We start from the raw sequence: 15,314 nt of genomic DNA on the forward strand, positions 1-15,314 counted from the left end.
ACAGCTCTGTTTCTCACTGCGCCTCCTGCTGGATAACTCATGGATAACTCTCTTTTCTTTCAGATGAACCAAAACAAGCTGCCGCTGAGGTCTGTGGACCCCAGGTTGATTTCCAGAGGCACTCCCCAGGATTTCACTCCCGCTTTTGCTGACTTCAGCAGGCAGATGCCAGGGGGACATGGTGCCCCAGTGAGTTATAGTAACTCATATACAGACCAAAATACTCAGAATAGTTATATATACAAAAATCTAAGGTGTTTTCACAAAAAAAAAAAAAAAAATGGGTTTGACTGAGCAATTTGGCAGAACACTAAGCAGTTTGGTAGTATGGGTGGACGATATACCAGTAGACACGATTAACTAGAAATTTTGTCAACCGGTAGAGATTTTGGACTATCGTCTCTATCGTAGTTACACTCTCACGTGATGGTCACAAAAACTCATCGTTTGCAAGCATTTCTAAGCATTGCAGTTTAAAAACAAGTGATTTTGAGCCATTGAAATGCATTTAGCAGTGAAAGACAACTCATTCTGTTATATATGCACGCTGGCTGAGAGTTTCTAGGTGCTCTCAGAGAGATGTGCACATGTGAAGACATTATTTTTGCCGCTTTATAGGCCTTGAACAGTTAAATACACGCACTTGTATGTGTCAAAATGCCTGTCTTTGGAAGTATCCTAGTAAACACAGTAATTTAGGTTTTAAGTCAACGCAAACAGCTGAGAAAGAAAACACCAGTGTAACAGTATATTGGATTCAGGCAGCTCTTAAAGTGACAGCAGTCTCATATTCCTGCTGTCTGTCATTCATGTTAATCAAACAACAACTGAGAGAAAATCTCTCACTGCCTTTGACTAAATCACTTTTGTAACTTTAATAAGAAGAAACTGATATTGAGTTTACACAGTGAAAAAAATGCAGTGTTTTTATACATTTGGTTACTTTATACACTCTCTTTCTTATTTATTTGTGCAACTGTAGTTTTTTTGTCCTTTTGTGAAATTTCTATGGTACCTAGATACCTTATTTAAAGCAAAAACAACTATATCATGATATATATCCTTACTGTGAAATAACATTAATCATATCGTGATGCAAGGTTTTGGTCATATCACCCATCCCTATTTGGTAGATGAATCTATCCATCAAGAAACTTCCTAAGAATAATATCTAGATCATATTTCACCCCAAAATCAAAAGAAAGAAATAAGTAATTGTATTTTGTATGATGGACCATTACATTTTTTGCCTTATGACATTATTTTCATAACAATTAAGCACATTTTCATCCAAATTCTCATTGCTTAGTTAATGCAAAAAATCCAATTCACGTTACTATAATGTGAAAAAATTATGGTATATTATTTAAGTATGTATATATATATATATATATATATATATATATATATGTATGTCTTGTTTCCTGGGGACAAAAACCTAAATTAACTGATTTTTGATTAAAACTTTAAATTATCTGCCAGTGGGGTACGTAAAGTACTCTTAAAACAAGGTTATTTATTTTACCTAAATTTTAAGCAAAATGCACTTAGATTTAGAGCCCCCCCCCCCAGAAAACAAGACTAAATATCCTGCGTCATTTTCCTTATCTAGTAAATGCATCTTGATTTAAGAATTTTTAGGTAGTTTGACTAGAAACAAGACAAAAATTCTAAGTAAGAACAGCCTTTTTTGCAGTGGTGGTAGAATGTACTTAAAGGAGAAGTTCACTTCCAGAACAAAATTTTACAGATAATTTACTCGCTCCCTTGTCATCCAAAATGTTTGTGTCTTTCTTTCTTCAGTTGTAAAGAAATTAGGTTTCTTGAGGAAAACATTCCAGATTTGTTCTCCTTATAGTAGACTTCTATGGTGCCCGAGAGTTTGAACTTCAGAAATGGAGTTTTAATGCAAATTCAAAGGGCTCTAAACGATCCCAGCCAAGGAAGAAGGGTCTTATCTAGCTCATCTTGTCTATTCTCTGCGATGCGCATGCAAATTCTTGTGTAATCTGGGTGAATACAGTTAGGGTATGTCGAAAAACTCCTATCTTATTTTCTCCTCCAACTTCAAAATCATCCTACATTGCTGTTTTGTAAAGAGCATTTGATCTTCTTTGCACGTTCACTTTGTAAACACTAGGTCGGTACTTCCGCAGTGATGTAGGACAATTTTGAAGTTGATGGGAAAATGAGATCAGAGCTTTTTAACATAACTGTATTGACCCAGATTACACAGAGTTCGCATTCGCATCACAGAGAATAGACAAGATGAGCATTTGAGGTTATAAAGTATATAAATTGTACATTTTTTTTTTTTTTTTTTAGAAAATAACCAATTGTTTCTCTAGATAAGACCCTTCAACCGCAGCTAGGATTGTTTAGAGCCCTTTGAATCTGCATTGAAACTCTATTTTGGAAGTTCAAACTTGCGGGCACCATAGAAGACCACTATATGGAGAAAAATTCTGGCATGTTTTCCTCAATAAACATAATTTCTTTACGACTGAAGAAGGAAAGACAAACATCTTGGATGACAAGCGGGTGAGTAAATTATCAGTAGATCATTGTTTCTGGAAGTGTGATTGTTTTCTATGAAGTGTGACGTTCTTCTAAAAGCTGTTAATTTCTTTTCTACCTGTACGCTTTATCCAAAGCTTCTAAACGTGCGGCGTCTTCCACCACGCAAGATCATCGTAAATGTTTCCGTTAATGATGACGTTCAGCTCAAGAAGGCAGAGAATGCCTGGAAACCTGGGATGAAGAGAGAGAATGTCGCAGATGACCCAGAGGCCCTGAGAACCAAGGTGCGGATTCCTGTTCTTTTATTACTATTATCCATAAGTGTTTGAAACATTCACAGTAAAAGCAGCACTCAAGACATCAAGACATGCACACTTGAGATTGTCACATGGCTGCTTTTGTTCTTGTCAGACACTAGGGTTTTATTTGACATTCTGACATCCTTTAAGTTCTTTAAAAAGCGTGTTTATTTATCAAAAGGTTGTTTTGTTGATTTGAATGTTGCAATGTGTTGGCTTTTCTGGCACTTCAGGAATTGTTCCGGAAAGTTCGTAGCATTTTGAACAAACTCACGCCCCAGATGTTTCATCAGTTGATGAAACAGGTTACCGATCTCACGATTAACACAGAGGAGAGGCTGAAAGGAGTCATCGACCTTGTGTTTGAGAAAGCCATTGATGAACCCAGCTTCTCTGTGGCCTACGCCAACATGTGTCGCTGCCTGGCTACGGTATGTTCTGTGTACTTTGGAGTTAAAGGGGTCATCGGATGCTAAGTTCACTTTTACATGTTGTTTGAACATTAATGTGTGTTGGCAGTGTATGTACAAATCTACCCTATAATAATAAAAATCCATGCAGTGGTTTTTAATGAATCTGTAAAAATAATAGCCATTCTCAGATGCCTGTCGTTGTTGCGTCACACCCACAGAGGCCGCTCCCACGATAGTTGATTGACATGAGCGTCTTACCTCAGATCAGTTATAACCGTCCAACCTCCATGTTTTGATGCCGGAGCAGGGATGTAACTTAGACAAGAATTGAGCGACTGAGGTGTTGTGTTGCTGGATGTAATAATGAACGTAGTGGTCGTCATTTACTCCCGACATCTGAGCCGCTGAAGATGCAGTGGATTACATTTGTTTGTGAAGGGAATGCGCCTCCCGATCTGCATATGTTCATCTATATTCACACAAATCATTTGTGATCCAGCTTCACTTACAGCAGAAGTGAGTATAAGCGTTTTTTTACAAACGCGGCTAAAGTAAACAGGCTCGTCACTCTACAGAGAGAATAGAGGGATGTGCTGAGCTCATTTTCATTTAAAGCAACTTCGACCAGAATGGGATGATTTTTGCAGAGCTGATTTTGGCAAGGTAAAAAGAGTGTTGTTTTACACTACCATTGAGAATTTGTAACCAAAGTATATTATAGACTTTTCATTAAGACCCTAAAGAATCATATCAACTTGTGGAAAATGGGCATCTGATGACCCCTTTAATTGTGCTTTGTGCAACTGTCTATTTTCTTTGGTCTGTCTGTTATTTTGCCTCATATTTTTCATTCTTCAGTATGTCATAAGTATTTCTTCCTTTTGTGATCCAACTGTAGCTAAAAGTGCCCACCGCAGATAAACCTAATACCACGGTAAACTTCCGGAAGCTGCTATTGAACCGCTGTCAGAAGGAATTCGAGAGGGACAAAGTGGATGACGTTGTGCTTGAGAGAAAACAAAAGGAGCTAGACTCTGCCACATCAGTAAGTATTCAATGATGACTATCAAGAATTAATTTAGACCAAACCTGTAAGACCTTTGTTCATCTTCAGAACACAAATTAAGATGTTTTTGATGAAATCCGAGAGCTGCACAGACAGCACAGACAGACTCGTTGAAGGCCCAGAAAGGTAGTAAGAACGTCTAGGGCTGTCACGATTCCTCGGTTCGATTCAAGTACTCATTTTTAAAAAATCCTTGACTGCAATTTGCCCGTGTTGAATAACTGGCAAAATACTGGAACTGGTGGTGAGAATCCTGAATTAAATGCGTTTAGTCAATAACTGTTCATCGCGATTACAAAATAAAAGTTTAAACATTTGCTCTGAGTTTACAGGTTTTGATGTCTACATATTCAAGAAATTACAATAAAGAAATGGCCAAATATTAAAGACTAAGTGGACAATTAAATGTTGTTTAGTCAATATTAAACTAGGACTAGATCGCACTTTGAAGTGTAAAAACAATCGCCAGGCCGTTGGCACCCTCTGCAGTTGTTTGTTGTAATGCATGATGTACATTAGTTGACTTGTGTATGAGATATTATGTATTTTAATAGTGTTGTTCAACAAAACCATATGATTACTTGCCTTTGATACTTTTTTGAAGTAATTATTATTGCCTCATTGCTATTATATGTATTTTAATTCATTTTAAAGGCTGTTGTTTGCTTAGGTCTATTTTTATTACAACAAAAAATGTATTAAAATTATCCGATTACTCGATTAATCGTCAGAATAATCGACCAGTTACTCATTTACCAAAATTACCCATTGTTAAAATGGGATGAATGAAGGTCTTATGTGTTTGGAACGACAACACGGGTGAGTAATTAATGACAGAAGTTTCATTTTTGTGTAAACTATCCTTTTAAGGGGGAGTAAATAATGACAGAATTATTTTTTGGCTGCAGTATTCTTTGAAAGACATTATTGAAAGCATTATGGGATTTATACATAACTCTTTCGCAGCCCACAGAAAGGGAAAGACTCCAGGAGGAGCTAGACGAGGCGAAGGACAAAGCCCGGCGTCGCTCCACAGGAAATATCAAATTCATCGGCGAGCTGTTCAAGCTCAAGATGCTGACAGAGCCCATCATGCATGACTGTGTGGTGAAACTACTAAAAAACCACGACGACGAGAGCTTAGAGTGCCTCTGCAGACTCCTCACTACCATCGGCAAAGACCTCGACTTTGAGAAAGCCAAGGTAACTCGTCCTACAGTTTGTTATTATGCATCAGTGGGGAATATCCTTGGGAAAGGCATTGAAGGTAGAATATTTTGCGTTTAATTTTAATTTAAGTAGCCTAATATGACCATGATGGAAACTAGAACCCTGTGAAATTTCATCTTACTAACAGCAAAAGTGTGTTGCACTTGAGTACTGCTCAAGAACTGCCCTCTTAGACGGGAAGGTAGCATCTAATTGACAAGTAGGATCTGAAATTAACACTAGTCAAGCACCAAATAAGAGTTCAGATGATATTTGGCATGCAATTAGGTTGATTTGTAATGAATTGCAATGTAATTTATCAAGGGTGCTAAAGATTAAGAAGTTTTATATGAAACAGCTACACAGTATGGCTGATGAATATTGAGAAAAGTTTGTCAAAACATTGATTTCAAACTATTTTTTTCAACTTAAACACTGCAAATCTGAAATCATGTGCAGATGTGTTTTAAAGATCCTCCAAGAAAATTCATGGAAATCTCAGAACGATTCAATGCCAGAACCTTGCAAATATTTGGAAATTCGAGTAATTGGTTTCACCTTTGAAGTTCACAGCATGGGAACATATAAACAGTTTTGTTTTCCACCAGACTACTACATTTTGTTTTTCATTGGACTTTGCAGCCAATCAGATTGCAGGTTGCCATTTTTGTATGCAGTATGCATCAGACAGGCGGTCTGTAGGCGGTCCGTTGGTGTTCTGTCTGAGGATGAGACTGCAGTATATAAGGATTGGAGCTTTATTTAACAAGCTGAATTTTTAGATGAATTCTTAACTAACCACATAATCACTGTTGTTCACTTGGCATTTCTTCAGCACGCCTCTGCTGTTTGTCTGATAAAATAGGCTACTAATAGATCAGTCCGTTACTCTGGAAAGGCAGAACTCAGCAGGCCACTAGAGCTCATGCTGTAAGGTGTTAACTGTGATGCTCAAAGAGGAGGGGCAGCTTCTGATTGTTTTGTGCGTGTATTGGAGGAAAGTAGCTCAACGCGAGACAATCTCTGCAGCACTGTTGGTGATGTGACTGTCCTCTTGGGTACTTCTCTGACAGCTGGCATTCTTGTTCAGTAGCTAAATTTTGTAGATTGGTGTGGTATAGTGGTATGGTGGCTTAAATGCCCTGAAGCATAGACTATGCCTGAACTGTCACCAGTTTTACCCTGGGTAAGACACCTAACACCCTATTGCTTCAGGAGTATTGCAAGTCGCTTTTAGAGCTCTATGATTTCCACGATGCGGAAAACACAAAAGGAATCATGGATTCCAGTCATAAAAATTTAATTTAATGTGTAACGTGGAATGTCATGGAATTTGTCAAATTTTGGACGTATAAATCAGTGTGAATATTTAGCTGCAAAAATACCATTTAAATATGAATCCTGCATGTTTTGTGTGTCTCTGTATGAATGAATGGCACAGATGCATGGTGTCATTTACTAGCTACACACATTGAAGTGCATGTGACGTTCACAGTGTTTTCAGCCTCCACAGCCTCAATATATGAGTACATCAACACATAAACATAATCTCTAGAACTGCTCTGATTGAGCATTTAACCATTTCTTTGGAGAAATTGGTTTACCAGAGAAATGTAAATACACAACACAGTATTTCTGAAAAAACAAAGTATATATATATATATATATATATATGTATGTGTGTGTGTGTGTGTGACCCTGGCCATGAAACCAGTCATAAGTGTCAATTTTTCAAAATTGAGATTTATACATTGTCTGAAAGCTGAATAAATAAGCTTTCCATCGATGTATGGTTTGTTAGGATAGAACAATATTTGGCCGAGATACAACTATTTCAGTATATGGAATCTGAGGGTGCAAAAAATTCAAAATATTGAGAAAATCGCCTTTAAAGTTTTCCAAATTAAGTTGTTTGCAATGCATATAACTAATCAAAAATTTAGTTTTGATATATTTACAGTAGGAAATTAGGAAATTTACAAAATATCTTCATGAAACAAGATCTTTACTTAATTTCCTAATGATTTTTGGCATAAAAGAAAAATCTATAATTTTGACCCATACGGTGTATTTTTGGCTATTGCTACAAATATAACCCAGCGACTTAAAACTGTAAACTGAATAAAACTGAATTTGAGAAAAAAATAGTAATTTAGTTCATAGGGCCTCAAAAATGTATTTTTTGTTAATGGAAAAAAATGGAAATGGAAAATGGAAAAAATGTAAACATAAAAAATGGAATTTGCAAAAAAATAAAACAGAATTTGGGAAAAAAATAAAATCAGATTTCATAGGACCCTAAATGACGATGTTGTGAATGTCTGTAAAATTTCTTAGGCTGCGTTTACACTAGTAACTTTTGGTACAGTTACGCCTGTCGTTTACACTGCGTCGTGTTTTCGACCCTCGAAAATGGAGACTTTTGAAAACGCTGCAGACCCAGTTTTAGTTTTGCGTTTCAGTGTAAACGGATCAAAGCGAAGACTTTTGAAAATGATGGCGTGGCAAAGTGCCTTTAAGGCAAGTCATTTCACTCTGCAGCCATCTTTGAAATGCCTTTTGGGCAGGCGAGTGCAGCTCCTATATCTTTGAATAGGGAAACATCAAATTCTCCAAAACTGTTCACCAAGCTTACAATTAAATTTAATATTTGAAATCACCAATGAAACCTGACAACAAACTGCCTCATAAATATCGTTCCTTATGCTCCAATAGCGTTAAAAAAAAGCTTATATTTCAGGCAAGTTCAGCCAGTGCGCATGCACAGTACTAAGCACACGTCTCAGAACCGGGATTTCTAATGGCAGCTGCAGTGACGCGCTAGTCGACGACTGTCTCTTTCATTAAGAAGGCGGGGCTTTGCGGCCATAATGAGCGTTGCATTTTTCCCCATTCAAAACTATACGACTGACAAGTCTTGGGTATTCTATAGTCTTTGGGCATGGCTGCCCACATTCGCTCTGCGTATCCTTGATGACCGTGTAAACAATAACATCATGCTTAATGTTGTATCCATAGATATGTATAGGTAGATGCATCATTCGACCACTTCAGTCCAAGCACGTAAAAGCGCCCTCCATCTAAATAATAGGGCATCTACCTTTACATATCTATAGTTGTACCTGCATGAATGGTCATGTGACATGCGTTTTCGGTTGTGTAGTGTAGACGGAGATTGTTTCGAAAACGCAGTGAAAACGCCAGTGTAGATGAGAATCTTAAACTAAAACACACTAGTGTAAACAGGGCCTTAGTAGTTCTGAAAAAGGCTACATGTATTTGATCAAAAATACAGTCGAACACTAATGTTGTGAAATATTACAATTTAAAATAACTGTTTTCTATTTTATTGTATTTTAAAATGTCAATTATTCCTGTGATGGCAAAGCCATTACTCCAGTCTTTAGTGTCACAAGATTTTTCAGAAATCATTCTAATATGCTGATTTGTTGCTTAAAAAACGTTTCTTCTTATGTTAAAATGTTAAAAACAGTTTGTGATGCTTAGTAGTTTTGTGAAAACCATGTTTTTCAGAACTATTTGATGAATAGACACAGTTTAAAATGTAAAATTTTTACTATCACTTTTGATCAGTTCAAAAAATTAATTGCTGAATAGAAAAAAGTTCTGTAAAACAATATTTTTTTTTTTTACTGATTTTAAACCTTTGAACTTTACAGTAAGAAAAGCATAGTTATACACGCAAACATTTTAAATTGTATAATGTTACATTATCACGTGACCTCATTATGTTGCAGTGAGGAGGATCTAAATAACATGCAGTGAATGACATCTAAATTACTTTGTGGCAACTGTTGTGTACCGTACATTACATCTCAGTAATTTAAGAACAGAGAAAATGTTCGTAATGTGAACATCATACATAGTATATTCTGCAGCATTAGTGCAAATAGTATAGTATGCAGTTCTCAACAAAAAACTTTTTTCACAAGTTTTCCAGCAAAGCTCCTTATCATCATGTAGCTTTGAGATTTTCATTTTTAATCTGATTGTGAAGATGTGAAATACCTTTGTCATTTGAAGTACTTAATTAAAATGACATTGTAGCTGTTCAAAATGACTGAGCTGGGAAATTTTAAATATGCTGCAGTGCAAAGCAAAAGAATGAGGCATAATCAGGCATTTGGGTGAATATATTCTGAACACTGTACACACGCACTCTAAATGTGTTCCAGCTGGGCTCAACAGACGGCCATAAACCCCGGAGCAAAGTGTTAGGCAAGAGGGTAAATGTTTTCTGTATCCATCCTTTCTTTCTTCCTGACCTTGCGGCAGGAACTCCAGGCATTTTTCAGCTCGTAGGGAGTCAGGTCGGGAAATAGGTTCTGCTTTTATTGACCTTGTTGATTTAGGAGCAGTTCTTTGCCTCAAAACATTATTTTTTGATTTACGATGACTCCCTATATGTCCAGGACACCTGTAATGGACACGTATAGACAGAAAGATCTGTGCTATGTGATCACACATCACTGCCACAATAAAGAAGTCTGTCTTCATTTATAATCAGTAGTTTGGCAGAGATGCAGTGATCCTCAAGGGCACATGGACTCGTGAACTCAGTATTTGATATTCAACTGATATGTTTTTCATCACTCCCTCCTCTGTGTCCTTGAATAGCCCCGTATGGACCAGTACTTCAACCAGATGGAGAAAATTGTCAAAGAGCGCAAGACATCGTCACGGATACGGTTCATGCTACAGGATGTGATAGATCTGAGACTGGTAAGTGCCATGGGGGATTGTGATTGTGTTTGTTTGTTTGTATGTGTGTGTGTCGACAGAGTGTACAGATAGCTTTTGCCAGAGGTTTATAAAGGGCTGGTTTTGATCCAAGTAACAGAAAGAAGCAAAAACATCTGTGTGGCATTTTTGCTGTTGCAATTTTTAATTAACCTCTTCATAATCTATAGTGCTTTATGAGGCATTTGACTTTAACAAAAGTGTTTTGAATTTACGACTTACAAAAAAAAAGGAAGAAAAAAAGAAAAATAGTGGTACAGCAGTAATATGGTGAAATGTATTCTTTACTGTCACTCATCAATTGAATGTGTCATTTCTAAATAAAAGTATTCAGTATTCACTAATAATAGCATTTTAGATCATTTTAAAATATATAAAAATAATTCTTAAATATATATATATGTGTGTGTATATATATATATATATATATATATTTTTTTTTTTTTTTTTAAACAATAGTTTTAATTTACAATAATTTACAGAATTTTATAAATCTAAAATATATGTGAGAAAAGGCAGAGAAACACTGAATTCAATGACCCAGAAGCAGCCATAGGTTAAATACAGTATCAGCAATTCTATTCATATCTGTTTGCCAATAGTATAATTTAGCTTGGTGTCTCTCCCCTGCATTCCCCAGTGTTTTGTTTTATCTTTTGAGTGATAAAAATGTGTGAGAGTGAAGAGGAGGGATGTCTTTCAAAATTTTAAAGCCTTTATTGTACCCAGCTTTAAAAAAAAATCTGAAAGGTTTGTAGTTTTTAAGGGGTCATCGGATGCAAAGTTCACTTTTACATGTTGTTTGAACATTAATGTGTGTTGGCAGTGTATGTACAAATCTACCCGATAATGAGGAAAATCCATGCAGTGGTTTTTAATTTATCTGTATAAAAAATATCCCCTTTTTCAAATCGAGCCATTCTCAGATGCCTGTCGGTGTGAGAGGCTGCTCCCACTGTAGTTGATTGACATGAGCGTCTTACCTCAGACCCGCATTACATCATCTGTAACAGTCCGACCTCCATTGTTTCGATGCCGGAGCAGGGATGTAAATTAGACAAGAATATCTCAGATTGAGCGATTGAGGTGTTGTGTTACTGGATGTAATAATGAACATAGTGGTCGTCATTTACTCCCGTCATCTGAGCCGCTGAAGATGCAGTGGATTACGTTTGTTTGTGAATGGAATGTATGGGCATCCGATGACCCCTTTAATATAGTTTGGAGTTTTCAGAGTGGCACTGATCCATTAATCATAAACATCTTTTTGATTATTTTTCATTATTGTCCAGCATAACTGGGTGTCCCGACGAGCAGACCAGGGTCCTAAAACCATAGAGCAGATCCATAAAGAGGCCAAGCTGGAGGAACAGGAAGAACAGAGGAAGGTTCATCAGCAGCTTCTGTCTAAGGACATCAAGAGGAGGCCAGGTGAGATCCGCAGCACTTCTTCACAGCTTTTCAGAGTGTTTTTCCAGTCATAGCAGGCCAACTACTGCGCCACCCATAGGACAAAACCGCAATTTACATACCAGGTATACGCAGAGATAAGGTATGAACATCAAAACATTAATGGGAACATGTTGTTCAGACAGCAGGCTTTGCAGACAGCAAACAGCTTGTTTGTAGAGGAGAAAGCATTAATGGTTAACCAGGTTGGATTGCGCTTTTGGGTTTGTTCATGCAACAGCAACTTGACAGATTTCTTATCCACCTTATTCTTGAACGCTGAAGTAAGCCTATGGGCAAGACTTTTGGTTCATTAGCCGCTATAGGGAAATAACAAGAAAAATAACAACGCAGTGCAGTAAACAACAATGCAGTAAACGGTAAAACTGTTTGCACTACAACCAGTGTGTTTATAATGACAGAAATTTTAATTTTGGTTCAGCTATTGCTTTGGACCAGTAGCTCCCAACATTTTTGACTCCAACCGTTTTAACTTAATTAGTTAGTTATGGAAAAATAACGTGATTAAAATATTTTAACGCAGTTAACGCGCTGACCCCGCCCCCAGACCTTCACATCATCTTTTAATTCATACAGTTCGGACTGTTAACAAGTGTGATGAAAGCCATAGCAGAATTGTTGCAGCTTTCCGACCAACACAGCAGTGTTTAGTTTCTGAATGAATCTCCGTTTTGAAAGAATCGTGTGAATCAATGATTCAAAGGCCTTTTTATAGAGAGTGATTTACTTCATTCCTGAATGACTCAGCCGTTTGAACGGATCAATGAATGAATAAATGACTCATAAAGACATTTACTGCCACCTGCTGGCAGATATAGTTTTACTTCATTAAAATAATAATAGAAATAATAACATTAAAGGGATAGTTCAACCAAAAAACTTTCTTTTGTGGAACCTAAAAGAGGGTATTTTGAAGACTGTTGGTAACAAAGATGTTTTTTCATTATATGAACAAAAAATACTGAAATTTTTCTCAAATTATCTTCTTTATTTGTGCAGACCGCAAAACATATAGGACCTATTTGAATTCTACACAGAATGACTTAAAATTGTTGCTGTCATATACTGTCAAATGCAGCTTTATCGAGCTCAACAGCTCAAGCTGTTTAAAAAAGGGGGCGGGCTGTTTCATATGTCCCAACGCTGTCTTCCTGTTTCAGTTGAAATTACATTAACACAGAGAATAATGCTGCGTGTTTCTAAGCACTTCAGTAGACCTTTAAAAGCCCTTGGCGTTTCTGATTCACTGACGGCTAATATAGGCTAGTGGTGATCTGTTGCGAAGTAACGCTGTTCTGTGTCTGTGGTTTCAGATCAGAGAGATCAGCGCTCGCAGAGGGAGGAGACGTGGAACACTGTCCCCACTACTAAGAACAGCAGGACCATCGACCCCACAAAGATCCCCAAGATCTCCAAGGTGATGCTCACTGCACAAACGCTTCATATTTCACGCATAAAACCCATTTTTGAATGTGAATCAGCAGCTACAGTTGATTGAGGTAACACTGCCACCTGCTGATCATAATCACAGGTGTTAGAGGGATAGTTCACCCAAAAATGAAAATTCTGTCATTAATTACTCACCCTCATGTCATCTTAACAATGTCCTTACTTCCTTTCTGGGCCTTGAGCGTTGCTGTCTATGCAGGGTCAGAAAGCTCTCGGATTTCGTCAAAAATTTCTTAATTTGTGTTTGAAGATGAATGAAGGTCTTACGGGTTTGGAACGACATGAAGTTGAGTAATTAATGACAGAATTTTCATTTTTGGGTGAACTAACCCTTTAAGTGCAGCACAAAATAGGTTGACATTGGCAGCACGTGCTTTATCAATCAATGATGAGTCATTTTATCATTTTTGATGTAGTGATGCAGTAGTAATACGCTCATACCCTCTGTGATCTCTGAACCCTAACAAGTCCTCCATATTACAGCCTCAAATCGATGAAAAGATTCAGCTGGGTCCACGAGCTCAGATCAACTGGATAAAGGGCAGCAGTGGCGGAGCCAAAGCCAGTGACTCTGGTGAGAACACATCCACAAAAACACTGTGTTAAACCAGCCAACATTCATGTGTCTTGAATTGACTAAAATGTAGATTACGGTTTTATATATTACATGTCTGTGTATGTCAATTCCCTGTTTCCAGAGTTAACTCGCTCTGCCAGTAGCACCCTGAACCGTTACTCAGCGCTACAGTCATCCACGTCTCAGCCCAACCCACCACCAACCCAAACCTCTGATTCAGATTCCAGACGCCCACTGGGAAGGTACCCAGCATCTGAGAAAACGATGAGCCACAAATACAAATGTAGAATTTGAGTGTGTAAAAGTTTGAGCTCTTTACATTTGTCTTGTGTCTCTGCCAGTCGAGGCAGCACTGGTCGTGAACGCAGTGAAAAGCCGGTGAGCTTGGGGCCGTCACGCCCGGGGCACTTCATCAGAGGTAGCAGCACTAAGGAGCTAACGGACAACATGGCCCCTCAGGAGACATGGAGAGAGGGAACTGACTCACACCACGCACCTCGCAAAGCCAGCATCTCGGAGGAGAAATGTGAGATAGAGAACAACAGAGCCACAGAGACATGTGAGACATTACATTAAAGCTGCATTTTCCATGTATTTACTTGTGTACTAAATATAGTTGAAGTCAAAAGTTTACATACACCTTGCAGAATCTGCAAAATGTTAAGTATTTTACCAGAAAAAGGGGAATAGTGGAATAAACAAGAGAAAATAATAGTTAAATTTATAAAAATAACCCCGTTCAAAAGTTTACATCCACTTGATTCTTAATACTGTGTTGTTCCCTAAATGATCCACAGCTGTGTGTGGTTTTTTTTTTTTTAGTGATAGTTGTTCATGAGTCTCTTGTTTGTCCTGAACAGTTAAACTGCCTGCTGTTCTTCAGAAAAATCCTTTAGGTCCCACAAAGTCTTTGGTTTTTCAGCATTTTTGTGTATTTGAACCCTTTCCAACAATGACTGTATGATTTTGAGATCCATCTTTTCACAATGAGGACAACTAAAGGGCTCATATGCAACTATTACAGAAGGTTCAAATGCTCGCTGATGCTTCAGAAGGAGACACAATGCGTTAAGAGCCGGGGGGTGAAAACTTTTGAATATCAGGGTAAATTTAACAATTTTTTTTCTTCTGGGAAACATGTAAGAATATTCTGTAGCTTCTGAAGGGCAGTACTAAATGAAAAATGTGATATTTAGGCAAAACAAGAAAAAATTTGTACAGATCTTCACACTTTTCAAAAGTTTTCACCCCCCCAGCTCTTAATGCATTGTGTTTCCTTCCGGAGCATCAGTGAGTGTTTGAACCTTCTGTAACAGATGCATATGAGTCCCTTAGTTGTCCTCAGTATGAAAAAATGGATCTCAAAATCATACAGTCATTGTTGGAAAGGGTTAAAATATACAAAAATGCTGAAAAACCAAAGAATTTTAGAACATGAAGGATTTTTCTGATGAACAGTGGGCAGTTATGTGAAATATTTTATTCAGGTCAGTGCTAAATAAAAAAAAAATAACATGCATTTTGTATGATCCCTCTTATTTTGTTAAAAT

General features: G+C 37.4%; 1 protein-coding gene across 2 annotated transcripts in view; it reads left to right on the top strand.

Annotated features, from left to right (window-relative positions):
- The window catches only part of eif4g3a (eukaryotic translation initiation factor 4 gamma, 3a), a 70,178-nt gene that overhangs the window by 48,142 nt on the left and 6,722 nt on the right, over window positions 1–15,314 (top strand). For both annotated transcript variants that reach the window (XM_051122566.1, XM_051122567.1), the window contains exons 15-25: window positions 64–189; window positions 2,655–2,804; window positions 3,053–3,250; window positions 4,131–4,277; window positions 5,265–5,501; window positions 10,146–10,250; window positions 11,561–11,699; window positions 13,052–13,155; window positions 13,671–13,761; window positions 13,886–14,006; window positions 14,106–14,323. In XM_051122566.1, the coding sequence (XP_050978523.1) occupies window positions 64–189; window positions 2,655–2,804; window positions 3,053–3,250; window positions 4,131–4,277; window positions 5,265–5,501; window positions 10,146–10,250; window positions 11,561–11,699; window positions 13,052–13,155; window positions 13,671–13,761; window positions 13,886–14,006; window positions 14,106–14,323 (1,636 nt within the window). The remainder of the gene's footprint in view (window positions 1–63; window positions 190–2,654; window positions 2,805–3,052; window positions 3,251–4,130; window positions 4,278–5,264; window positions 5,502–10,145; window positions 10,251–11,560; window positions 11,700–13,051; window positions 13,156–13,670; window positions 13,762–13,885; window positions 14,007–14,105; window positions 14,324–15,314) is intronic.

This window comes from Labeo rohita, chromosome 11 (genome assembly GCF_022985175.1).
Source record: "Labeo rohita strain BAU-BD-2019 chromosome 11, IGBB_LRoh.1.0, whole genome shotgun sequence".
Taxonomy (NCBI): domain Eukaryota; kingdom Metazoa; phylum Chordata; class Actinopteri; order Cypriniformes; family Cyprinidae; genus Labeo; species Labeo rohita.